This window comes from Amyelois transitella, chromosome 15 (genome assembly GCF_032362555.1).
Source record: "Amyelois transitella isolate CPQ chromosome 15, ilAmyTran1.1, whole genome shotgun sequence".
Classification (NCBI taxonomy): Eukaryota; Metazoa; Arthropoda; class Insecta; order Lepidoptera; family Pyralidae; genus Amyelois; species Amyelois transitella.
Window position 1 is genome coordinate 8,307,717 of NC_083518.1, and position 27,973 is coordinate 8,335,689.

At 32.9% G+C, this 27,973-nt stretch overlaps 2 protein-coding genes and 2 long non-coding RNA genes across 4 annotated transcripts; all 4 read left to right on the forward strand.

The window, feature by feature from the left end:
• Positions 1 to 281: 281 nt before the first annotated feature.
• LOC106130315 (mitochondrial genome maintenance exonuclease 1) lies at positions 282 to 8,333 on the forward strand. The gene is made up of 5 exons (XM_013329134.2): positions 282 to 637; positions 943 to 1,374; positions 1,948 to 2,161; positions 3,863 to 4,208; positions 5,707 to 8,333. Exons 1-4 carry the CDS (start codon positions 436 to 438, stop codon positions 4,200 to 4,202), a joined length of 1,188 nt encoding a protein of 395 aa, XP_013184588.1. The 5' UTR covers positions 282 to 435; the 3' UTR covers positions 4,203 to 4,208; positions 5,707 to 8,333.
• Positions 8,334 to 8,878: 545 nt separating this feature from the next.
• On the forward strand, positions 8,879 to 20,052 carry LOC106130295 (uncharacterized). Its single transcript, XM_013329108.2, has 10 exons — positions 8,879 to 9,038; positions 9,231 to 9,410; positions 9,751 to 9,983; positions 13,592 to 13,802; positions 14,228 to 14,581; positions 15,180 to 15,365; positions 15,882 to 16,000; positions 17,687 to 17,851; positions 18,428 to 18,598; positions 19,520 to 20,052. The coding sequence occupies exons 3-10, from the start codon at positions 9,789 to 9,791 to the stop codon at positions 19,808 to 19,810; spliced, it is 1,692 nt and encodes a 563-aa protein (XP_013184562.2). The 5' UTR covers positions 8,879 to 9,038; positions 9,231 to 9,410; positions 9,751 to 9,788; the 3' UTR covers positions 19,811 to 20,052.
• A 2,347-nt stretch (positions 20,053 to 22,399) lies between these two features.
• Positions 22,400 to 24,297, forward strand: LOC132902537 (uncharacterized). The gene is made up of 3 exons (XR_009657164.1): positions 22,400 to 22,859; positions 23,153 to 23,301; positions 23,595 to 24,297. It is a non-coding gene; the product is annotated as an uncharacterized LOC132902537 (long non-coding RNA).
• Positions 24,298 to 25,751: 1,454 nt separating this feature from the next.
• On the forward strand, positions 25,752 to 27,384 carry LOC132902536 (uncharacterized). The gene is made up of 3 exons (XR_009657163.1): positions 25,752 to 25,947; positions 26,241 to 26,389; positions 26,683 to 27,384. It is a non-coding gene; the product is annotated as an uncharacterized LOC132902536 (long non-coding RNA).
• The last annotated feature ends 589 nt before the right edge of the window (positions 27,385 to 27,973 follow it).

Consider the following 27,973-nt stretch of genomic DNA (forward strand, 5'->3'; position numbering starts at 1 on the left):
ATAAAAGGCGCTATTAGACTCAGATTCACACGAGTTTAAAATATAGAATAGAATATAGATAGAATATGGTAAAAAAAATTAAAATTATATAAACTTTAAACTTTCAAATATATAGAGTGAAATATTTGAATTCCGAACTTAGATAAGTAGGCAAACAATCATTCTTATGTATTTAGGTAAAATTTTTTTTGTTAATGTCTAAGTGAACCTTTTGCTTTGATTGACAAAACCGATTGACATTGAAAGTTCATAATTTTGTTCATGTCATTCATTCAAAATTCAGAAACTTCCTTCTTTCACCTTCAATTTCAGGAAATAAAGTGCAGTCAAAGAATAATTTGCATTTTTTTAAATAAAAAAATCCTTGAAATTTTGTCATTTTAATTCATTTACTCGTAATATTGAGTAAAAATCAAAATTAGTCAATCAGTAGGCATGTTTCGACCGATTTCATCAATCGGCCGGAGGATTTCATACGAAAGTCGAGCAAAACAAATTGTCAGGAGCAAAGTGGTTCATCCAGCTTCTATCTTGAAACCGGCTGAAAAAATTAAATTATACAATAAAGAGAACAAAGATCTGTTCGGCCCCTTGTTGGAGACAAACAAACAAAGAAAGAAGAGATTGCAAACCGCTGGTAAGTCACTTGTACGGCTTGATTAACCTTGTACTTGGTTTACAACTTTCTATTTAAAAGTTGATCTGCTTGTTTTCTATGAGAAAAAGGAAGTATTGGCTCTAATTGTAGTGATGACAGACACGGTTTACACTTTGTTTGTCGTGTGGTGATGAATTTTGTGCGTAATTTTATCTTTTGTAATATTCACCAAAGCTATTCAGAAACCGCGGCTCGTGCGCCGTAGTTGCCAATTAAATCATATGACAGACGTAGTTCAGTCGGTTGGCGCCGTTTGATATACTCATGTGTTATCTTTGTTGCAGCTAAAAATAAATCTCATCAAAACAACATCGATACAAGTGAAAATACGAAGTTAGAACACGCGAAAAATGCAGTCGAGAAGTGCGTGCTGACTGGGTATTCCAATTTTGTTTTATCTACTTCCAAAATGTGGCAGAATACAAGGAATAGTGTCAATTTTGTTGGTGTATTAATTAATAGTTTACAAGTGAGGGGTTTAAAGACATTTGTACCTAGAAATGCAGTGAAGAGTTCTCCCGCCCAGCCAGGGTATGCCAGTGAAGATAGAATCTTACAGATCAAGCAACACCAGAATGATTTTGCTAAGCAGTATCCTTCGGTAACGCTGATATTGAATAAGACAATGACAGAAGAATCTCGGGCTGCTTTGGAGAAGTGGAAACAGGAGAGGATTGCTGAAATGGGTCAGGCTGAATTTGACAAGTTTTATGAAGGTATAACAATTTACCTATCTATAAATAGTATGTTTGAATTTTATCAATAATTGTCATGATAGTCACACAATCACACAATTCTATATAAAATCTAGCAATAAAAATTTATCTTCAAATGCATTTTGTAGTCAGGGAACTTAGTAAGGTTTAAGCATATGCCAGTTATCTGTTAAAACAAATACCTTTACTGGTAATATAACCCAATACAAAAATACAATCTTAATCTGGTGTGGCAAGAATTACACCCCAAATAATGATCAAGGCAAGGATCATGCCCCTAACAGAAGTGTTAGATGCTTAAAATAGATAAATTATTCACTGCTTCATATGAAGGTACAGTACAGGCCATGTAAATTGAACTCTATGTAGTAAAAATTAAAATTAAAATTCCCCGCACCCCTGATGCCAAAGAGACTAAGCAAGTGGAACCATATTTTTAATAGGAGAGAGAAATTGAGAATTTTTACCTGACTGTGATGGAGGGTAATTGATACTTTTTTTATTGTTTCCGCAGAAATGTCACCAAAAATAAAGTCTGTATTGCATAAAGTTTTTCTTTTTTAAATTTTACAGCTCAAATGGCAGTTGGCACCAAATTCCATAGCACTCTCAAGAACTACTTCACACAACCTCAAACACAATTGCGGATCGAGAAGGAAGTAGAAGGAGTGTGGGTGTCTGTCGCCGATGTTCTCAAACATATATCTTCACCAAAAGCGATAGAATCGAATGTGGTACATCCAGTTCTCAAGTACAGGGGGATATTTGATGCCATTGCTGATTATGAGTGAGTGTTTTCTAATAATTTTTACTGCTATTATCAAAGCAACTCTGAAATAGTCATCATCCATACAAAAGCTTTAAGTAGAGGGACAAATGAAAATCTTTTTTACTTAGCGGGATGATTAAAATCCAGTTACCTCTCATTCACAAGTTGAATAGCATTACCACTCATCCAATTATGCTTTTATTTTTCCTGTTACTGTTGTTAGTGTCTTTCCATTTTCCACATAATCCACAACTTATTTTGCTGTAAACAATGTTTAACAAACTGTTATCACAATACCTGTACTTGACCTGTGTTTGAAAAATCCTAATTAAATGAATATTCCTATATGTACAAACTCTCTGATTACACATGCCTTTTCTTTTTCATAGACCAAAATTTTTGTTTTTATTAAATATTCATCTTCATTCTTTCTTTTTCCGAAATAGTCTCCTCTTATTTTTCCTCCCGACATTAATCCCAGTTATGTACAACTTCAAGTTTCTGTAGGGGAGCCCGGGGTGTGCCTTTTGACCATGAATCGGGATTAGTTAAGTCAGGATTCTAAATTGATGCGACCATCTGACCTCCGCAACCTCAGCAAGGGAAACCCGCGCATACTGGATAAAAGCACAAGCGGCCCTAGGTAAATGTGCCTATTCGCTTAGTCGCTTTATTACGACATTCATGGGGTGGAGTGTTTGGGTATAACCAGGGCTACCAGTTTTACATTTCTCTGAATGATATTGCACTATAATGTTGTGTGGTCCTACTTACGAGTACTAACCAAATATCGGCAAACAACATCATGCATAGTTGATTACATTGTTTTGTTCGTTTTTATCTATTTTCATAAAGTCACTGACACTAATCTATTTTGTATCAGAATTAATCTCTTTATTGTTGTTGTACGAAATTCCAAAAAAGATAACCTTGATAGTGAATGATGTCTTTATCATTATGAACGAAAGATAAACATTACATAGGGCTTCATAGAGATCATTCAGGTCAGATAAGTATAAATAGCGGCGTAAAACCTTCTCTTCAAATCTGGTAATTTTTTTAAGTAAAGCCCATCTTGCCATTAACGTTCTTTACACACTAAAACGAGACGCGACACATATTCCCTTAACTCCCTAAACCACATTAAGAATCTTCATGACAAATTAAAGTTATTAAGTTAGTCAATCAGTCAGTGTTCACTATAATATATTTAGATAAAGTGACTCAAAATTTCATTTTGTCTTCTACACGAAAAGTTACACATTATCCGTCTTGGTGAGAGAATATTGTTTAATGTTCAGTTGACTTTTACTAATTTTGTAATTTTTTCAGCATAGCAAAGCGTAAATACTGTTTTAAACATTTTTTATTCCAACCATAGGTACCTTATTGATATATAATATTGGTTTTATTATTTTCAGTCATTCATACAATTTAAATATTAATACATATTATAGTAACCAAAGACATCTGGTATTTTTCTCTGTGTAGGACTCTTTTTCCGCTATCCACGAGTGAGAACTTCTCACTCGTGGATAGCGGAAAAAGAGTTGTCTTTGGTTACTATAATATTTATTAATATTTAAATTGTATGAATGACTGAAAATAATACTGAGAAGGTCAGGTTAACACGGTGTGATGGACGTCTGACCTTGTTAACAGGGTAAAAAAAATACATATTATATTTATGTATAACCATATTAATGTTAACAATTACAGAGACAAACCCACCCTAATCGAATGGAAGAAATCCGACAAGCCACGCAAATCAATATCTCTAACATACGACAATCCAGTTCAAGTGGCAGCGTACTTCGGCGCAGTGTGCAACGACCTTAACTACAAACATTTGAACGTTCGCGACGCACTGTTAGTCATAGCGTACACCGACGGCTCTAAGGCGGATGCTTACCATCTCTCTACGGATAAACTGAGAGAGCATTGGGCACAGTGGTTGATAAGATTGGAGGAGTACATGAAGAAACACGGGGCCAATACGGAAAAGATACTGAAAGGTGGGAAGCGATTGTTCGAAGAGGATATTGGGAATCTCCAGTAATTTATGGTAAGAGCATATTCCATACATTAATCACACGACACTCAATCCCGGTGGGAAAGGCTGAGACTATATCTGTCCACTTACCACGATCCCTGCAGCTCACTTCTTCATCCATATTCATGTCTCTTTTAATTAACATTTTGTAATAAGAATTTTCGTTCATGATTATCATCAGTTCTTAGCTCTTATGTAAAGTATGCTTTAGCAATATAATATTATTTTAAATCAGGATGAAAACAGGTTGGCGATAGGGCTAGCCTGTCACTCATCATCATCAAGAATGAGATTGTCATCTCAAATCTCTCATGAGATTGAGATGACAATCTCATTCTCTCATCTCCATCATTAAGTTATCCAGCCAAGCGTGGCCTTTCATAGTCTTTTCGAAACTATACCCGTTAGAGATGAGACGTGATTATATAGGAATGTGTGTAAGATGACAAGACAACAATGAATGATTGAAACCAATCAATCCTATGATGTACAAAAAAAACTTCCAACAATCTTGCAGTCTAGTTTAATTGTAGTGATATTGGAACACACAACCTCTGAGTCACAAGGCATCGTCAATAAAATCAATTTGTGTTTGTCACGTTTACATAACACAAATAATTTATGTTTGCCAACAAACCGACTTGATAATCAAACTGTTTTGATTTAGCTGTTGTCGTGTGTTCCTTGTGTAGAAAGAGTTTAAAGTCGAAGTTGGTTTCACTTTCAATAGACTCGTGACTAGTTATTGCCCCCAGCTTCGTTCCGATGGGAATTTCTGAACTTGAAACTTTCCTTGACAGAGATGTAAAGCATAAAATACAGTATTGCGTTTTTAAGGTGGTGGGCTAACCTGTCACTATTTGAATCACAATTCTCGGTCTTTTAAGACTGCTGGCTCTGTCTACCCCGCAAGGGATATAGATGTGATTAAATAAATGAATGAATCCTCATCTGTGGAGGGAAGTCCAGGGTGCGCCTTTTGATCATGAACTTTGGTTGATTTAACCAATTCAGGTTTTTACACAAAGCGACCCCTGTCTGATCTACACAATCTTTACAGGGGAACCTAACTCATATTGAATCATGGTAAAATATGGCATTAGATAAATTCCTATCCCCTTAGTCGTTTTTTACGTCACACATGAATAAGATGAGTGGTCTCGTCCAAAAGCCGCCGTCGGAATCACGAGACACATTGTCCAGAATATATGTATATTAAATTTAACTGAGATAGCTGGACCCTGTAACATTTGTGAAACCTGCAGCTCCAGCAGTTTATTTTTTTTTTTATTAAATGTACCTTTATAATACAATATCTAAATATTTTGCTGAAATCAAACTAAAACTTCTAATAAAAAAAATATAACATACTAAAATTTAATTTACAAATTGTACTGTCTCTGCATACCATCAACCGGGAGTGTGCCCAGAAGGCTGGCAACATTGCATTTGTAAAAATAAATTTGTTTCAACCATATATTAAGTTGTTAACCATGTTAATTTTTTTCAGCGGAGTTACTATCAAACGAAGATTGATTTGGATTAGATGAGCTAATGAAACTGCTCAAGCTCGCGATGAAGATAAGCGACCTATTTTCAGTGTAAAATGGCGCTAAGTTGTTGAATCTGCTATCTGTAAAAAGAGGTGTGAAATGGTCATCAAATCTTTTGCCAGTTTTTTTTTTAAGATAATCGTTGCGAAATGTTCTTTTAGTCTCATTTAAAATTGTAGTTTTTATTTTTATTGTAACCTAAACATATAATAGTAATAACACAATTTTTGTTGCTGTGACAGAGAAAAAAATTGTTTTTATCTAGTGTGATTCAAATTGAAGCTAAATCCAGATGTTACGCTATGGGATACCAAGAATGCCCTCAAAGGGTTGAAATATCTTGTCATATTAATAAATAATAAATAAGACAAAACAAATTACTTTTATCCAATCTTTCTCCGTCAATAAACACACATTTTTTATGCTAGGGAATTTTATGTCAAATGTGCACGTCTATTGTGTCTATTCCTTACGGGTTAGACAGAGCCAACAGTCTCGAAAAGAGCAAGCTCATCGCCTAAAAGAATAATACCATGTTTATAAATCTGGCAAAATTTAAGTGATGTGAAACAAAATTCAGTGAATAATGACTGTAGAATTTACTATCAGAACAATATTCAGAAATGCTCATTGGATTACAAGCCGTAAATTTACAGTCAATGATAATTATGTATAATTCCTTGCCGAATTTATTTATGCTACAAACTTTCGTTTAAATTGACACGTAACGAAAGTAAGTTTTTAAAAGTTATTCAAATGCCACATTTAACAGAAATGCAGACTTTTATTGATTAAGAGGTATCACCGAATATGAAAGAGGCTTGTTGGATGTCAATACGTGAGGCTCCAGAAATGAAATATAGGTACATTCTCACAGAAATTGAAATAATAAGATGGTGTTTTTTATAATGATAAAGCCATAAATGCTAGTTTAAGGAATTATCTATTGTATATGTGTGTACGGGTATCCAACTCCTCCATTTTTATGTATAATCTAGCCTTTGCAGAAGAACACCTTATTATTCAGACTTCTGTGATGTAAAATACTTATATTTAATTACTGTATATAGTATAAAATGTATTTTCTGTTAATTGTGTCGAATTTATAAGTTTATATCTAAATAATGTAACTCTAAAAGCTTAAGAGGCCAAATACATTATATAAATTGTTTTTTTTTACGAGATGTCTCGAATTATGGTTTAATATCTTTAAAGATAATGTTAATTGCGGTTTATAACCATATTGACGCATATCCTTGTATTACTTTTATGTTAGCAGTGCTTGTTTGTTTCTGAACATAATATTAGTACTTATTAAATTTCGAAATATAACCATATATCTTACAAATTTTCATTGTACTCTTAGGTTAAGTTACATTCGATTCTCTTTATTTCTAGTGTTATACCAAAACATAAAATATCAGCTAGTCATTTAGAAACATCCACCAATATTATAATGAAATGCAGCTGTTTTAAATGTTTTTCTTGATAACTTCATTTCAATTTCCTTTTTTTCACATTCAATGTTGAAAGTAACTCAATCTATGTAATTAATAGAAGAGATTGATGTTGTTAAAGTTCGTATTTTTCTCTATTGCATTACAAATTCCGCGGGACAACAATCGTCCTTGAATAGCCTGGTGACCGTCACTTTAAAAAAAAAACATTTCGGCAAAGATACCCCGCAAGGTGTGACTAAAATCTTAACTAGAACAAACAATGATGAATGACTGAAAAATAACGGCACCATATAAATTAATTACATTAATTTTAAAATGTATGAGCATCTCACACGATTTTTTTAAACAGTTATAGGTAGATAGTTCGATACATTAAACATTTATTACGAGATGTTTTGCAAAGAAGCGTTACTTTACGCTATCCAGGCAGTGCAGTTCTATTCCAATTATTTTAAGTGATTATTATATCTTTGCGAAACATCTTGTTAAAACTTACATTTTGCAATATTCTGAGCCATATTTGTGGAAATTGTATTACATATTACCTATATCAGTTTGAGTTCTTTTGTTAAGGTTGATAAGTACAACAATTTTGTCAATTCTTCATGTAAAAATTCTAGATATTTTGATGCAGTTCTCTGTAACTGAAAAATTACCATTAACATATGTACATTACCATAGCTTCGAGGAATCGTGGTTTCATCCACTTCCCACGAGAGGCGCTTAGTAACACACCTATATATTGAAAATGTATTGTAGGTGTGTATACTTTTCTATGTGACCCATTTAATTTTTAAAAATGACTAGATGCATGAGCAAAAATCGTTATAGCCGTATTTTATTGTGCGCCACGCGTACATCAAATCGTCATGTGATGTCAGGCTAAGTCGATAGATGTCGTTTTATAAGTTTACAACTTTGGTACAGTCGCTTCCAGAGAACCAATGGTTTTCTTTTTTGTGTGAAGTTTGTCTGCAGGCGACAAACTGTCTTGGTATTATTTTAAAAAATTTGGCATGACTTCAAAGCTAAAATAAGTACCGCTCCAAAACAATAGAAACAAGGTCTGATTTTTTTTTAACCGTTGTATTTATTTACTGTAATAAAGCATTAAAAAAATTTAATGATTATTTTTGATTCAACCCTACAACTTATATAAGGCACGGTCTTAGTGAGGGGCCGGTGGGCCATGCCCTCCCCAGAACTCCAAACACTTAAAAGGTCTTAAGTATGCTGCATATCAACTGGACACATTAGAAAACTAAGAAGTTAAGTATCATTTCGCAGGAAGAGTATGAAGTATTTTGCGTTTATAAGAGCACACAGTCCCCTGATCCTTTTGGCGTGTACCTACGGCAGTTTATTAATTTATACTAGATATACATTCCTAGCTAATTATTTTATGGGGTAATCGAATAAGTACGACCTGGTTTTAATAAGAATTAAGAAACCAGAGTTGTATATATGTATTTAGTAAAAGTAGTTAAAATTAAGATTTCTGTAACACTCGTTTATAATCGACATGACATTTGGCACTTATGTTGAGCTAGATTTTATTAAAATTTTAAATTCGCGCCATTATCACGATCGTCAATTGAAAAATCATTGTCAATACTGTCATACATATTTTGACGGAAGGGAGATTTAGTACCTACGACCTTGCCGTGCTTTGTTTTTGTTTTGGTTGGATTGGAATCTGAGATTGGAATTTAGAATGTTTTGATATTTTTTTTACATAATATGCAAGATTTATTACTTACATTTTTAATATTAATATGATTGAATTAATCAGTTAAGAAAAGCAGGAATAGCATTAGATTACGATATAGGTATTTCACATTCAGTAATAAAATTTAGGATGTGAACCAGAATAAATAAACGATTATTACCTAAAATAACTAGAGATAATCTAATATTTTCATCGATGTTGTAACTGTTTTTATGAAAACCGTGACTAGGTACTTTATAGTCAAGATGGAAATTAGCTTGTAATTGTCTTTCATTCATTTCATGTTTCATAGTTCGTCGACCGGTTACAAAGTCCAGTTTGCGAGTTCGTGTTGTGTTCAAGGCGATATCTTGATGTTGTTTGGTCCGTTCTAATCATTTTCGCCGCAAATTGCCTCCGCGTTGGATGTTGGCGAGAGTAAATTAGTTAACAAGGCTTGAAACTGTGATATTGTAACAAAAATACTGCCTAGGTAAGTTTAGTATATATGTATTGGTAAATTTAAGTATGAAAATGGTATATATAATTAGAAGATGCCAACAAGTGCTCTGTCAGTATATGTAATTATATTCTGAAAATCAGATGTTAACAGGATTTTAAAATAATTTATTGATGAGATTTAAGAACACTATATAATGCTAAGCTAGATAAATAAATAACAAACTACAGTCTTATACACAGTGGACAATCAATATAGGTACCTAGTTATCATTAGTTTACATGTAGGTATATATAATTTGAAAATAATTCTTGGTCAAACACAAGAAAAACCCTGAATTTGAAATTAAATAATAAAAAATAAAACTTTCCAGGCCAGTGACACTCACGCTGAAAAAGGAATAAAGCAAAAATGTCATTGAGACGAGCAGTTCTGCAGATTATCAAGAAACAGGGTGTTGCCACAACGGTTTCCATAAGGCATGGTAGCTCAAGTACTGAGAGTAACATTTTGAAGTCTGTATATAGAGACATTCCAATGACCAATGAGACCTTGTGTGATTTTGTATGGCAAAATCTGGACAGGTGGCCGGACAAGACTGCTACGGTTTGTAAATTTATGTCAAATTATGTAAATTTCATTCAGTAGAATTGAATGAATGAATAACACCATATTTAGCTGGGGATGTTACAGGAGCATTTATTAGAGCATTTTTTTTTTAAATAAAATGGAAACAGAAAGGACAGGGAGGACCAAGTAAACAATAGTTTAATGGTAGGTCCACTTATAAGTTAGTTGCCTCTAAGAACAGTGTGTCCTTTATAAGTGGATCCAAAATGTCCACTTAGTGTTGCTTAGTTTTTTAACAGTATCTTATATGTTAAGCAGTAGAGATGAGCTTTGAAGTAAAAGGTACTTTCTTTAAAATTTTTGTATACATACATATGTACATGAAATCACCTTTCTCAGAGATACGCAGTGATCACACCATCTGCCATGGACACTGCATACAGACAAGCACCCACTACTTTCAAATATTTTGATAATAGTGTAAAATTAGTTTAACAAATATCTATACTAATATTATAAAGCTGAAGAGTTTGTTTTGTTTGTTTGTTTGTTTAAACGCGCTAATCTCAGAAACTACTGAACCGATTTGAATAATTCTTTCACTGTTAGATAGTCTATTTATCGAGGAAGGCTATAGGCTACATTTTAAGAAACTACTGAACCGATTTGAATAATTCTTTCACTGTTAGATAGTCTATTTATCGAGGAAGGCTATAGGCTACATTTTATCCCGGATTTCCTACGGAAAACGTCAACAATGCAGGTGAAAGTTGAATGAGTCGGCCATCTGCGAGCTTTCCGCGCGAACGCTGCGCAAACCAACAAAGATATAGTAAAACAATGTACTAAAGATGTGAAGTACTCATTTTTTGCCGCAAAAAAGTCCGCGAGAGCATATATCTATCTCTTAAGGTTTACTTACAATAACCACTTTTATGTTCATTTTTTAAGATTATTTTTTCATTATAAACATAAGTAATTTTGAAACCAATTTTCTTTAATTCAGTATTAATCCTTATCCAAATAAATATGTTTATTACTTTCGGCTTTTCATGAAGACTAAAATTGCCATTTACAGTATATAAATCAGACGAATAGGTTTTGAGATATAGTCGTTATAAGCAATTTGCAGCGAAACATTTAATACGGCGAACCAGCGTTCTTTCTAATACGCGTGACCGCCTGACCGCCTGTTTTTACCTCTTACCTACTTTTAAACTGATTATGTCTATCTTTTAAGATTGTTGTTGATTATGAGAATTTAATTGTAAACACAACTGTTTTTGATATCACTTAATTTCAATGAACATCTTAGAAGATATTACTATTTTAAAGTAAATTAAGTATCAGCCTGTAAGATCCTACTACTGGGCAAAGGCCTCTCATCACACTATACGGTCTCCGTTCCGTCGCGGGTAATGATGTGGGCCAAGTCGTCGCCAAGTCGCATAACAATTAGCAGCTATTTAATTGATAAAGCCGAGGAGGATGTTTGCAAAAATTATGATGCCCAAAATAATTATTCCACGCGGACGAAGTCGCGGGCACAGCTAGTTTACTTATAATATTTAAATATTTTAGCCTGAATGGAATACTCATGATATTGAATAATAAGTATATTGACATTCAAAGGTATAATGACTTTGTTTTTATTCTTGACTTATTGCTTGAGTGAAATGTGTTTAAAATAATTTGGCGAACAAAGTCCATCTGAATTTATTTTCATAACAAACAAATTGGACCTGTTAACTTACCGAAATATACATTATAGTTATCAGTGGGGCTAGCATGGTACATTTCGCTGTTTCGCTTTTCATTATGATGTGAAAAGGGACAGCGATAGTTTAACGCGCGATAAAAACAGCGAGGCGAGTGCCGTGCCACGCATGCTAGCCCCACAGATACTTATTAAATAAAAAAAAAAAAATTGCAACAGTATTATGATTCGTAAATAATAATCAGCTGGATGTAACTTAAAGAGATAAAAATGTATGATATAAGTGTGAAAATAATAAAATGTTTTGATTAAAGGTCACAGTAATAATCTTCTCATTTAAAGTACAAAGGTTTTCGCTATAATTATTTATTTTTAAAACGTAAACTACGCGCTATCTTATAGAAAAAAAAATGAATATGAAATTAGGGTTATATCTCGGATATTAGTTAACTGTGCGAAAACAGATAATAGTACTCGATATGGCGTTAAGATATTTCGGTATTTACCTATCTAATATCCGGTTATCCAATGATAAGATAAAATATTTAGACAATATTCAATTAAATTCGCTATTGTGTCCTTGGTTATGAAAAGTTCTATAATTTTTACAATCGGTCAGCATGGAGTCTTTGTAGCACTACAATTTCGAAACTATAAGGATATATGTATAACTAAGGTAAATTTATTTGATTAACCATCATGTTTCCTCAATATTTTCTAAATATATATTGATAATATTTTAATTAAATAAGTACTAGATAGAAATAACTCTCAAAGGCTACTACTAATACCTTACTATCACAAAATAATAGTGTATAATATAAACTTACAACATTGAAAAATTACAACACTTTTTAACATTTGTTGTATGTAGATATGTATTACTAGAGGCCGCCCGCGACTTCGTCCGCATGGAAACCCTATCAATCCCGCGGGAACTCTGGGATAAAAAGTAGCCTATGTGTTATTCTGGGTCTTCAGCTACCTACATACCAAATTTCATGGTAATCGGTTCAGTAGTTTTTGCGTGAAAGAGTAACAAACATCCATACATCCATACAAACTTTCGCCTTTATAATAGTAGTAGGATGTAAACCACCGCAGCAATAGTCATATGCATAAATGAATTATTTATACTTAACTGATTTTCACATACTGTTGACAATGACTTTGAAGTCTATATTAGTAAAAAAATATGACAAATGTTTGAAGCAAGATGTTAAAAAACGTTTTATTATTCTGAAGAAAATTACACTGTCGTTGGAGGAGGCATATGTTCAGGAGTGGACGTGTATTTAGTGTAGTAGAGAATGTATTTATCTACCAACCCTTCAAGTATTATTTGTACCTTAGGCGACTTTGTATCAAAGTCTGAAGAAAAAAAAACAGACAATTCTCCAATGTTTTTATTCCCCCTAAAATCTTTTGGTTAGCTTGTTACGAGACGGGTGATTGACTCTCAGTTTTTTTATCTTACAAAATCATAACTCCCATCTTATTAAAAGTTTTCTTCGCACAGATGTTTTGATACATGATTGTATTCACTAATCTCAGAAAGTTGTGGACGGATTGTTGTTGAAATGTTGGAAAGAGTGTATTCTGATCAAGGTTTATAATGCCACTCGTGCGAAGCCGGGGCGGGTCCCCAGTAGAATATAACAATACGCTGGCTTTCTTATCGGACAGGTTGGGAGGTTAATTGTGACTAGACATCCTGGTGACTGGGTTTTATACTAACAATCCCACAGTATCTCACAATTATGACGCATTTCAAAGGTCAATTATTACTTATAATTTTAATGATTATTGAGGACATTTGCATTTAATCTCGTGATAGCGGTTACCAGCTCGCATTATTGTGAAGTCTTTAATTCTTAGAAATAGAGACGAATTTAAGTATTTCCCTTAAATAATTAAATTTTTTCAGGTATGTGGCATCACAGGGCGCGGTTTCACATACGCACAGACACATAGAATGACAATGTCGTTCGCCGCTTCACTGCGGACGAAGTTAAAATTGAGAGAAGGGGACAATGTTGCCGTGATACTGCCTAACGTACCCGAATACCCGTGTGTGGTACTCGGCGCTTTGCAGGCTGGATGTGTAGTTAGTCCTATGAACCCGTTGTATACTCCAGGTTTGTAGTTATGTGTGGTAATTAATCAATGTCATCCCACCCTCTCTCTCTCTCTCTCTCTCTCTCTCAAAAACATCACATAATAAATTGATTACTCTATCTAGGCTAACTCAATCTGTGTTATTGTCCCATATATATTTATTTATTATCCCATTTCTTTGCATGGCGTAAAGTTAAGATTATAACTCTCTTCAACTTTCTCATTGATTATGTGAGAATAAAAATATTAAAGGAAAAAAATATGGTATCTCTGTATTTCTTGTTGAGACCCAGCTTGTATTATTGGTCCAATCCATGAAATGTTTGCTTGCGCGCTTCAGACTCCGCTGCTATTGGCCGAGCGCGTCATATCCATCGCTGTGATTGGTTGATGTCGTGTGACGTTTGAGATGTCACCACAAAATTTGTTTTAATTCTCTTTGCAGAGGAATTAAGACACCAACTAAAACTGATCGACTGCAAAGCTGTGGTCACATCGCAAGTTACATACGCGAACGTATCAGAAAGTTTGAAGCAAATCAACTTCAAAATACCTATAATACTCGTAGACAACAGCGTACCTGAGGGTACTATAAAATTCGCCGAGTTTGCTGAAGATTTGAGCGTGGATACGGAATGTTTGAAGACAGTTAAGATGACAGCAGACGATGTAGCGTGTATACCGTTTTCTAGCGGCACCTCTGGGTTTCCTAAAGGCGTGGAGTTGACACATAGAAGTGCGGTGGCGGCGAACAAAATGATATCGATGCCTGAAGTCGTGGCAGTTGTGGAGACTACTGGTACGTAAATGAGTCATTTTAATCTTTAATAAGAAACTATGTATAGAAAATACTGGCAAAGTGCGTGTCGAGCCACGCCCCATGTAAGTTCTCATCACGGTATCACACACATAGTTTTTATGAGTACGTTTTATAAGTTAGTACATAGTACAGTCGCCTAGAGCGTCAGAGGTCGAATCATTCATAAAGGCAACGGCTTGAATGACACCTCAGTCATGTACCAATGACTATTTTCGAAGTTATATACATTAGTTTGAATACTAACCAATGCTCTTACGGTGAGGGAAAGCCAATTTTGAAAGGAAACCATAATCCTATACGGGTAAGGTTCCCTTGCAAAGGTTGCGGAGATCAGACGGATCTACCACTATCCATTGTCAAGGGCTTACCCCGGGCTCTTTAGAGGGATGGAGATGCAACCGGGACTAAAGCCAGGATGAAGAAGAGATGCAAATAAACATGATCGCTCTTCACACAAACCAGAAATAAAGCGGGGATGAATTTCGTTTCAGACGACTGTTCATACGAAGAACAATCCCATTTTATTAGCTTCATAGTTAAAATAACCATAAATATATATATTTATTTCTATTTTCAGCTACTCAACAATCCGCCTTCACCGCCGTCATTCCGTTCTTCCATATATTCGGCTTCAACGTGCAAATGCTGAATCAGCTGTACTTGGGCTGCAAAATAGTTACTTTACCCTTTTTCAAACCCGAGGTGTATATTAAGACTATCGCTACATATAAGACTGATGCGCTGTTTCTTGTCCCACCTATAGGTAAGACAAGTTTAAATATACAAGTAAAAAAATATATTTTTACAGAATAGAACCTACGTATCACACTCAACTAATATTATAAATACCAAAGTAAGTTTGTTATCTTTTCACGTGTTATCTATCCCATCTAGGCCCGTCGCCAAAAAGAAGAATCCCAAGTTTATAAGCCTATCCCCTAAGTCACCTTTTACGATATGGTTAGAGACACGAAACGATACGATATTTTATTGGTATTCAATTCAAATCTAGATTGATTTTTTACTAGACAGATTGGAAGTTACAAGTTACTGTTCTATTCCTACTCTAGCTATCCTTTAAGCCGTCCTTTTTTGGCTGTCTCTTATTATTAAACCTTTATTTAAAACAAAAAGCGCGCTTAAAAAAAAAATTTTTTTGTTCACATGAAAGATAGAAAGAAAAATCGTTTATTTGGTACATTAACAAAATATAAATTGGAATTAGTTAATTGTTAAATTACATGCATGTGTATCGGATATTTTTTTCATAATATTCCAGCGGTGTTCCTCGGTAAACATCCGATGGTGACGCCTGAACATCTGTCGCCTGTCCGCTGCATCATTAGTGGTGCAGCGCCACTTGCTAAGGAAGATGCTGAGGCAGTATTAAGGAAGAGTGTGAGTATTGTTTTAGCCTATAATCTCTCTCAAATCTAATATTACTATTGTAAAGCTGAAGAGTTTGTTTGTTTGAGCGCGCTAATCTCAGGAACGACTGGTTCGAATTGAAAAATTGTTTTTGTGTTGAATAGACCATTTATCGAGGAAGGTTTTAGGATATATAACATCACGTTGCAACTATAAGGAGCGAAGAATTATTGGAGGATGTGAAAAAAATCGGGGAAAATTAATTATCCTTCAATGATGCCTTATTAACTATTAACTATTCCACGCGGACGAAGTCGCGGACACAGCTAGTAATATTATAAAGTGAAAGGATTTGTATATTGTTTGTGACGAATTACCTTTTTAATTCCATAATTAAGACTAGTTTGTATAATAACGTTAGACACAAAATCATTTACTTATCTTTAAGTATTTATTGCATAATTGATAAGATTAGCGTGCTAAATATATTGCTCTCGACGTAAACACAAACACGATAACAACATTATATCATGCACTAAATAATGATATGGTTTACTCAATTTGTAAATTGGTCAAAGTCTATTGGTTATATTCTGTAAGTACCTATATATGAAACGGTTTATATTGGTGCCGTGTACCAATTGAAAAAAGAATACAACCTCTTGATCTATTTTCCATCTAAAAAGCACAAAGCATAGACTAGATAAACTTTAATGTCTATTTCCATGTTATGTAAACAAAATAAGCACAAATTTCTAAGTTATAGAATATAGTCGACTTTATGGGTTTTAAAGATTATATTTATAATTGTGTGTCTGCTTAACAAATATTCTTTTTGAGAAGGTGACATATAATAGCGTGTCAGAATGTTATGTTCTTATGTTAAACACAGTAATAATTAACATAGATGTTAAAAATAAAATACATTTGATCTTTGAACTTTTCAAAACACAATATCTTTTGCTTCTACATGCATACAATCTCTTTGTCTTCTATATGTTAATTTTGTTACCGTCTTATTATAATAATAAATAACTTACATTAGAGATATTGATAATGTATACTTACGTATAACTTATGAAAGTATTTATTTCAATGTCCAAATGTACTTTTTAATGAAACTTGTAACAGCACCTTGTAAATCTTTTTTTTTTCCTTTCGACAATAAAGAATAAGTTTTTTTTTAATATAACTTACAGGTACTTACTTATACATGTTTGTAATAGAGGTTTACACTGATACCTTATTATTTAAAGTATGATTAATTTATACTCTGCATTTCATTTATTTCGGAAAATCTCTCATAGTGCACTCCTAAACCATTTGCCCTACGCGTCAAATTCAAAATCCTTAGACCCAGCTGTCTGAGGTTTGCGTATTGTGTTGATAACTTCTGTATATTTCAAGTACACAACAAACATTAAAAAAAAAAAGAAATTAATTAATCAATGGGCTAGCTAGGTAAGTCACTATTTGAATCTCAATTCTATCATTAAGCGTAATAGCTGAACTTTGTTCTTTTGTTCTCGTGGTCTTCCAGTTTTTCAAGACTTTGTCTACCTCGCAAGGGATATAGACGTGATTATATGTATGTATCAATAAATCAATCACATCATTTATTTGTCAAAACATTTTCTAGTTATAATAGTACAGATGTCCCAAGTGTTCCACAAGTCCGCTATGTTCGAAACGTGAATTTACTTTTTTGATTTCCAGAAAAATCTCAACTTCCGCCAAGGTTACGGCCTGACAGAGACGAGCAGTTGTATTTCAATAGGTGACAACAAAGACACTAATCACGCTTCGGTCGGCCATGTCATGTCTAGAGGCGAAGTGAAGATAGCCGATTTTGACACTCAGAAGGCCTTAGGACCTGGTGAGGTAAGAATTTGATTTTATTTCTCCATGATTTTTAACGATGTTTTCCTTTATCTTCGGTAAGCATTGAAACTAAATAATATAACTAAAGAGACATAAAAATATGGCCACGATGAATTCGAACCTAAGTGCCTTTAAACAGAAGGAAGAGATATTGATCACTGTCCTGGGCTCGTCTTCAGAGTGGTGAGGATGCAACTGGGACTTAAGCCAGGAGAAAGATTCAACTACAAATAAAAGTCACGTGGTTTTAAATTTTATTTCAATGATTGTACCGTGTGGTTCCCGGCACCAATAGAAAAAAATGGGGCCATTCCTTCTCTTTCACATTGATGTCGCAAAAGGTCACTAAGGTTTATAAATTTTGGATTCTTCTTTAAGGCTATGGGCTAGCAACATGTCACTATTTCAATTTCAATTCTATCATTAAGTCAAACATCTGAACGTGGCCTATCATTCTTCGGGACTGTTGGCTCTGTCTACCCCACAAGGATATAGACGTAATTTCATGTATACATGTTAATAATAGTTAAGAATTTGGTAAGTCAATCAATTGTTCCTCAATGGTTTCTTCAACAGGAAGGTGAGATCTGGTTCCGTGGCCCAAACGTGATGAAAGGATATTACAAGAACGAAGAGGCTACTAAGCAGGACTTCACGGAAGACGGGTGGTACAAGACTGGTGACATTGGAAAGTATGATGAAAGAAAGTATTTGTATGTGACGGACCGGCTCAAGGAACTAATCAAGGTAAATTTTCAGACAATTTTATACTAGACTCTGGTAAATATGAATTACTAAATATAATAATCTCCCAAACTCGAGATAACATCACACAAAGTTGACTCTGAGTATAAAATTGTTAATCCTGAAAATGCACTATAAATTTGAGTTTTAAAATGTCATATAGGTACTTATTATTATATATTACCCTTTGGTTACACACTCCATGATAAAGTCATACTTACTCTATGTAATATCCACCATGGTAACGGTTGCTATGATGTACATATTGTAAATAAATGATTCATAATGTGAGATTATTAAAATGTTTTATTTAACGCAAAAAATAAAAATTCGTTAATTGTAGTTTTGACTTAAGGTGTCCCAAGAAAGCAAAAAATTCGATTAACAACTCCTATTATTTTTTAAATAATAATTTATTTTTCTCATTAAGGTCTCTTTTTTGCTAATTTATTGTATTGATAAATTATTAATAATTGGACTACTTCAAATATTTTTTATAAATGTCGTAAAAGGCGACTATGAAAAAGGTTAATAAACTCCTTATAGGCGATGGGCAAGCCTGCCACTATTTGAATCACAATCCCATCATTAAGCCCGAAGCCTTTCAGTCTTTTCAAGACTCTTGTCTCTGACTACACCGCAAGGGATATAGACGTGGAAATTGTATGTGTGTATATATATGTGCCGTGTCGTTCCCGGCACCAATACAAAAAAGAATAGGACCACTCCATCTCTTTCCCATGGATGTCGTAAAAGGCGATTAAGGGATATGCTTGGGATTTTTTTTAGGCGTTGGGTTAGCAACCTATCACTATTTGAATCTCAATTCTATCATTAAGCCAAATAGCTGAATGTGGCCATTCAGTCTTTTCAAGACTGTTGACCATATATATGTATGATAAATGATTAAATTTCTCATTCCAGGTCAAAGGCTTCCAAGTGGCCCCAGCGGAATTGGAAACGATAGTTCGTCTCCACCCGAAAGTGGCCGATTGCGCTGTATTAGGCGTTCCCGACGGTAAAACCGGGGAAGTGCCCAAGGCTTTCTTTGTACCGTACCCGGGACAAGAAGTCAAGCCGGAAGAAGTAATGGAATTCGTAAACGGGAAAGTTTCGTCGTTCAAACAGCTGAAACACGCGCAATTAGTGCAGGAGATACCGAAAAATGCGGCTGGTAAGATTCTGAAGAGAGTTCTGAAGGATAAGTATTGTTAGTGTAAGTTAAAGTATGTTTTCCGCTAGATTAGTTTGTATGTAAACGTGCCAAATGATTCGTAATTGAGGCGAGTGAAATTTTCGCAATTCTCGAGACTAATTCAGACTCTTGAAATAGCATTTATAAATGACAACATCTTTAAACAATATAAATTGGTTAATATAACATAGACTACACGTAATAAATACGTAACTTACTTTTATTTTGACGCCGTAAATATTTATGTTCATTCAAAATAAGAAGGGTACGTCAATAAAAAAAAATCTAAATTGGATTCGCCCAAATAAGTAAAAACTTACTTAAACTTCTTTTTTTTTTTTGTTTATTGATGCGATTATTTCATCAAAATTATTTAGGTCGTTGACGTTTAATCAAATGAAATACGTAATGAAATAATAAATCCAAGATAATTATGACTTTAAATAAGTAAGTAGAATACATGCTTTAGTCAGATATTGTTATCTGTAATTTATTTCTTACTGGCGGCCATGTTGAAATAAGTTGCTATATTAGAATTGAATTCAAAATTGAGACAAAATAATTTGGTAAGATTTAAATATAAATCGTTTATATCCAGTTATATCGATGATCAAGATCTTTAAAAAAGAGTTATAATTTTTTTTTTATAGTTTTAAGTCAAAATGATACTAAATGGTAAGCCTCCGCTTTTATTATATTTATTAGTTTAGGAATAGGTACCTACATTTTGCATTTTTATACACAAAGTGCCTTTATGTAACCGGTAAGACTAGATTGTTTTCAATCATTATCAATCAACAATTAAATTATTTTGGACATTTTTATATAATATTGAATGTTAAACTGTAAATATTGTATAATAACTGTTATAATAGAGTAGATCTTTAAGGTGAATTTAAATAGGGATGTTTTTAAAAATGAAAGTCGATAAAAATTACTAAATAAAAGGCATAAAGAGATGATTGGAAATATATATATTGCAAATATATATATAGATGTGAGAATATCATGTGAGAAAACCAAATATATTTGTACATTTAGGATATTTTTAAAATTTAATGATAAGTGTATGTTATTTATATTATAATGGCTGTTATCAGTTTCCATATAATATAAAAATGAAATTCTTATCGTAATTTGCTTTGGTAAATATTTTTTATAAATATAGTTTTGTTTTACTTTTAAGTAAAAGTTAGTATATAATATTAAAAGATCTCTGTATATTACAGATATACTCTGAATAAATAATTGATATTCTTTGTCATAATAATGAAAGTTAATTAATTAGTTTTATATATATTTTATTTAATAATTATATATATTGTTTTTTTATTTAAACTACGTCTGTAGGTATGCCGATTTTTTGGATAAAGACAATATATATTATTGAAGTTATTTCGGGTCATAGATATACCTTTTTATTATATTTTTTATTATATCCTTAGTAGATGCGAAAATTTCTCAAAATGCATACTCCACATCATTTACAATGACATATGTAATGATATTTTATGTAATGTATAATTTTAATTAATTTCCATTATTTGGATAGGCATAATTGACTTATTTTGATTTACTGTATTAAATGTGTTTAATAATGTTATAATGTCTGTTTACAATGTTGTTTACACTTAATTATAATTTTAATAAAATATTAACATTATTTAACTTTTTTATTATTCATCAATTCATACTAAAAAATTGTTGTACAATAAAGTTTTTCAAACAAACAAGTATGTTTGTTAGAAATTTGTAAGTAAATTTAGTTTATAATTTAAAGGTAGGTTCTGGTAGGTAATTAATTACTTTACTTAATTAATATTCTGTCAACAATCAATCCATGATCTAAGTCATAAAATTTTTAATATCGATAAGGCAAAAGATATTTTTATTCGATACATAAAAAACAATCAATATCCATCCACATAGGTTCAATCTGCATTAATTATCTTAATACCGTCCAAATAAACACTGCATTTTTGTAAATTTTTCGTTCAAATTGTACGCATTTTAACTTGTGACATTTTCGTCAAATATGAATAACTTAAAATCGATTGTGATGCCTAAAGTAATCCAAATAAGATCTATAAAAAAGTATCGTAATATACCGACAAAGTTAATCGTCGCGTTTAAAATAATGCAAATTTATCTAGGCTTAGATTTCGGCTTCTTAAAACTTAAATCTTTTAAATCGAAAATCTTTTTCAGAACCATACATTTTTGTCAGTGCGTTTTTATAACTGTTTTTGATAGTTATACATTATTTATTACATCGGATAACCCGTTTATGAGAGTGTGGTGTATATGTTATTTTATTGCTTATTTCTTCTACGTATTGGCGACATCATCTTATAAATCCAAGTCGTTTTACGATATGCTGCATGATTTGTACGAAGTTGACTCGAAAATCGGGTGTGATAGCTACTCTTACAAGATGGAACGGAATATTCTGTTCTGTATAATTCTTGCTCTCTTCGTTAGGTTACTGATTGCCTTCACAATGTGTTTTATTGATAAATTAGATTTTTTGTACGTGTTACTCACTTTTCCCATAGGTATTCCTCCTTATTTGTGTAACGATATTATTACCATAATGTTAATTTTTGTTTTTTACTCTGTAAGTTGCCGAATTGTACAACTTGTCCATTTTATACAAGGCAAAGGCATAAATATTGTATCCTGTCAATATATTTACAAGTCTATGATCGATTCCACAGAGCAGGTCATGAAACTATTTAAAGTCGTAGTAAGTATGTACTGTACATACATATAGTCACGTCTTTATCGCTTGCGGGGCAGACTGAACAACACTTTCTAAAAGACTGAAAGGCCACATTGAACTGTGACAGGTTGCTAGCTCATCGCCTTATAATAACCCTAAGTTTAAGCCTTTTCCTTGATATGTATGATTAATCTATGTAATTAAACTCCAAGTTTTATGTAGTAATGTCCACAAAAAGTCGTTATTTTCAGTTTCTTATTAGCTTCTGCTGTTCTACTCCTCAAGTATTGGCGATAATCTATTTCGTATTTATTCACATCAAAAGTAACGATGCGAATGAAATTGCAGTAAGTAATTATTTAGTGTCACGATTGTTTCATTAAATACTTATTTACGTAACTTGCATTGCACAAATATAATAGTCTCATAAATTCCATAAGAAGTACTATTTGTGTCATTGTTTCAAACTAAATATTTAACACCAATGGACCGATTTTATAAAAATCGAAGAGTTTGTAAGGAGGAATTTACGTAGATAGGTATTTTTATTTTTGGAACTTATAAGAGTGGAGTTTCGGATAATAAGTTTAATAAGGATAGTTAAACAATCCTCAATATTATTGTATCAACGATTTTTCAGAATCCCGCATTCCTCTTTTGTGCAATGGTAGCCGTGACCCCCCCCAGCTTTGATGCTAATATTATTACCATCATATTTTGCGGGAAAACTTATTTCTGAGACGGGGAAATTGAAACTAGCTCTGCACAATGTTTTGATGCATGAAACAGGTAAGTACTTTCTCTTGTCATTGGTATATTTATTAACTTTTGTTTTCTTTCTTCTTTTGGCGTGTCAACATAATTCCTAAAAATCCAACGATGTTTGAAATTCCCCACTATGCTTTACCACTACAGTACCACCACTTTTATAAATCGCACGAGCTGTCGAATACATCGCATTGGCAGCAGCTCAGTATAGCGCTAACCACCGAATCAAACAGAATAAGAACTCAAAAAATATCGACCTCATTACAAGTACAAAAAGTATAAAAAAGTATAAAAAGTACATACATTGATTTCAGATAAAATCACCACCAGGGATATCACGCGTTTCATCAGATACATCGAAGCCAGGCCTTTTAGGTTTACAGTGTGCAAGTTCATCCCCATAGACTGGACGCTACCTGTGCTCTTAATCAAACTATCTGTCAGTTATCTGATCGTGGCTATTCAGTTTACGTTTCTGAATTAAATTATGGGATACTTACTTATCGATACTATATTTTATAATAAATACGTTGTCAATATATTGGTAATATTCACAGATAAAATATTGTAAGATATTTTGTTATGCATTATGGCAAAAAAAAAAATGAATATTAGGCTTACCGACATTGCTCAGGAAGTAGCCCAAAGAAAGTGGCGATGGGCGGGCCATATATGCCGCACCACAGACGACCGCTGGGGCAAAGTGGTACTGGAGTGGAGACCCCAGAACTGGTCGCCGGAATGTGGATAAACCACCTGTCAGATGGACGGACGATCTGGTCAAGATTGCTGGAAGGAGGTGGATGAGAAAAGCACAAAACCGTGGAGAATGGCGCGCATTACTAGAGGCCTACATCCAGCAGTGGATGGATATGGGCTGAAGAAGAAGTATATATATTCTGTTTATTGATTTATCGCTCATAGTTTTTATTTAAAATATGTCTGTATGCCGATTTTTTGGATAAAGACAATATAGGTACTTATAAATTATTAAAGTTATTCTGGCCATAGATATACCTACCTACCTTTTTTATATGCTTAGTAGAAGCAAAAATTTCACAAAATAACATGCATACTCCACATCATTTACAATTACATATCTAATGATATTTTACGTAATGTATAATTTTAATTAATTTCCATTATTTGGATAGGCATAAATTGACTTATTTTGCTTTACTGTATAAAATGTGTTTAATAATGTTAAAATGTCTGTTTGCAATGTTGTTTACATATAATTATAATTTTAATAAAATATTAGCTTTATTTAACTTTTTTATTATACATCAATTCATACTAAATATTTGTTGTAAGTATAATTAAGTTTTTACAAACAAAGAAACAAGTATGTTTGTTAGAAATTCGTAAGTAAATTTAGTTTATAATTTTTAAGGTAGGTAATTAATTACTTAATTAATATTCTGTCAACAATCAATCCATGATCTAAGTCATAACATTTGTAATACCGATAAGGGAAAAGATATTTTTATTCGATACATAAAAAAACAATCAATATCCTTTCACGTAGGTTCAATCTGCATTAATTATCTTAATACCGAACGAAAATTACACTGCATTTGTACATTTTTCTTTCAAATTGTACGCATTTTAAGTTGTGACATTTTCGTCAAATATGAATAACTTAAAATCGATTGTGATGCCTAAAGTAATCCAAATAAGATCGATAAAAAAGTATCGTAATATACCGACAAAGTTAATTGTCGCGTTTAAAATAATGCAAATTTACCTAGGCTTAGATTTCGGCTTCTTAAAACTTAAATCGTTTAAATTGAAAATCTTTTTCAGAATCATAAATTTTTGTCAGTGCGTTTTTATAACTGTTTTTGATAGTTATTCATTATTTATTACATCGGATAACCCGTTTATGATAGTGTGGTGTATATGTTATTTTATTGCTTATTTCTTCTACGTATTGGTGACATCATTTTATAAATCCAAGTCGTTTTACGATCTCCTGCATGATTTGTACGATGTTGACTCGAAAATTGGGTGTGATAGCTACTCTTACAAGATGGAACGGAATATTCTGTTCTGTATAATTCTTGCTCTCTTCGTTAGGTTACTGATCGCCTTCACAATGTGTTTTATTGATAAATTAGATTTTTTGTATGTGTTACTCACTTTTCCCATAGGTATTCCTCCTTATTTGTGTAACGATATTATTACCATAATGTTAATTTTTGTTTTTTACTCTGTAAGTTGCCGAATTGTACAACTTGTCCATTTTATACAAGGCAAAGGCATAGATATTGTGTCCTGTCAATATATTTACAAGTCTATGATCGATTCCACAGAGCAGGTCATGAAACTATTTAAAGTCGTAGTAAGTATGTACTGTACATACATATAGTCACGTCTTTATCGCTTGCGGGGCAGACTGAACAACACTTTCTAAAAGACTGAAAGGCCACATTGAACTGTGACAGGTTGCTAGCTCATCGCCTTATAATAACCCTAAGTTTAAGCCTTTTCCTTGATATGTATGATTAATCTATGTAATTAAACTCCAAGTTTTATGTAGTAATGTCCACAAAAAGTCGTTATTTTCAGTTTCTTATTAGCTTCTGCTGTTCTACTCCTCAAGTATTGGCGATAATCTATTTCGTATTTATTCACATCAAAAGTAACGATGCGAATGAAATTGCAGTAAGTAATTATTTAGTGTCACGATTGTTTCATTAAATACTTATTTACGTAACTTGCATTGCACAAATATAATAGTCTCATAAATTCCATAAGAAGTACTATTTGTGTCATTGTTTCAAACTAAATATTTAACACCAATGGACCGATTTTATAAAAATCGAAGAGTTTGTAAGGAGGAATTTACGTAGATAGGTATTTTTATTTTTGGAACTTATAAGAGTGGAGTTTCGGATAATAAGTTTAATAAGGATAGTTAAACAATCCTCAATATTATTGTATCAACGATTTTTCAGAATCCCGCATTCCTCTTTTGTGCAATGGTAGCCGTGACCCCCCCCAGCTTTGATGCTAATATTATTACCATCATATTTTGCGGGAAAACTTATTTCTGAGACGGGGAAATTGAAACTAGCTCTGCACAATGTTTTGATGCATGAAACAGGTAAGTACTTTCTCTTGTCATTGGTATATTTATTAACTTTTGTTTTCTTTCTTCTTTTGGCGTGTCAACATAATTCCTAAAAATCCAACGATGTTTGAAATTCCCCACTATGCTTTACCACTACAGTACCACCACTTTTATAAATCGCACGAGCTGTCGAATACATCGCATTGGCAGCAGCTCAGTATAGCGCTAACCACCGAATCAAACAGAATAAGAACTCAAAAAATATCGACCTCATTACAAGTACAAAAAGTATAAAAAAGTATAAAAAGTACATACATTGATTTCAGATAAAATCACCACCAGGGATATCACGCGTTTCATCAGATACATCGAAGCCAGGCCTTTTAGGTTTACAGTGTGCAAGTTCATCCCCATAGACTGGACGCTACCTGTGCTCTTAATCAAACTATCTGTCAGTTATCTGATCGTGGCTATTCAGTTTACGTTTCTGAATTAAATTATGGGATACTTACTTATCGATACTATATTTTATAATAAATACGTTGTCAATATATTGGTAATATTCACAGATAAAATATTGTAAGATATTTTGTTATGCATTATGGCAAAAAAAAAATGAATATTAGGCTTACCGACATTGCTCAGGAAGTAGCCCAAAGAAAGTGGCGATGGGCGGGCCATATATGCCGCACCACAGACGACCGCTGGGGCAAAGTGGTACTGGAGTGGAGACCCCAGAACTGGTCGCCGGAATGTGGATAAACCACCTGTCAGATGGACGGACGATCTGGTCAAGATTGCTGGAAGGAGGTGGATGAGAAAAGCACAAAACCGTGGAGAATGGCGCGCATTACTAGAGGCCTACATCCAGCAGTGGATGGATATGGGCTGAAGAAGAAGTATATATATTCTGTTTATTGATTTATCGCTCATAGTTTTTATTTAAAATATGTCTGTATGCCGATTTTTTGGATAAAGACAATATAGGTACTTATAAATTATTAAAGTTATTCTGGCCATAGATATACCTACCTACCTTTTTTATATGCTTAGTAGAAGCAAAAATTTCACAAAATAACATGCATACTCCACATCATTTACAATTACATATCTAATGATATTTTACGTAATGTATAATTTTAATTAATTTCCATTATTTGGATAGGCATAAATTGACTTATTTTGCTTTACTGTATAAAATGTGTTTAATAATGTTAAAATGTCTGTTTGCAATGTTGTTTACATATAATTATAATTTTAATAAAATATTAACTTTATTTAACTTTTTTATTATACATCAATTCATACTAAATATTTGTTGTAAGTATAATTTAGTTTTTACAAACAAAGAAACAAGTATGTTTGTTAGAAATTCGTTAGTAAATTTAGTTTATAATTTTAAAGGTAGGTAATTAGTTACTTAATTAATATTCTGTCAACAATCAATCCATGATCTAAGTCATAACATTTGTAATACCGATAAGGGAAAAGATATTTTTATTCGATACATAAAAAAACAATCAATATCCTTTCACGTAGGTTCAATCTGCATTAATTATCTTAATACCGAACGAAAATTACACTGCATTTGTACATTTTTCTTTCAAATTGTACGCA

Excerpts from the sequence above, each read along its gene's own strand:
- LOC106130315 (XM_013329134.2), top strand. The coding sequence starts at position 436 with ATGTTTCGACCGATTTCATCAATCGGCCGGAGGATTTCATACGAAAGT. Across the intron at positions 1,375-1,947 it reads ATTTGACAAGTTTTATGAAG|CTCAAATGGCAGTTGGCACC; the intron begins GTATAACAATTT and ends TAAATTTTACAG. Across the intron at positions 2,162-3,862 it reads GATGCCATTGCTGATTATGA|AGACAAACCCACCCTAATCG; the intron begins GTGAGTGTTTTC and ends TAACAATTACAG.
- LOC106130295 (XM_013329108.2), top strand. The coding sequence starts at position 9,789 with ATGTCATTGAGACGAGCAGTTCTGCAGATTATCAAGAAACAGGGTGTT. Across the intron at positions 9,984-13,591 it reads GGCCGGACAAGACTGCTACG|GTATGTGGCATCACAGGGCG; the intron begins GTTTGTAAATTT and ends AAATTTTTTCAG. Across the intron at positions 16,001-17,686 it reads AGGCAGTATTAAGGAAGAGT|AAAAATCTCAACTTCCGCCA; the intron begins GTGAGTATTGTT and ends TTTGATTTCCAG.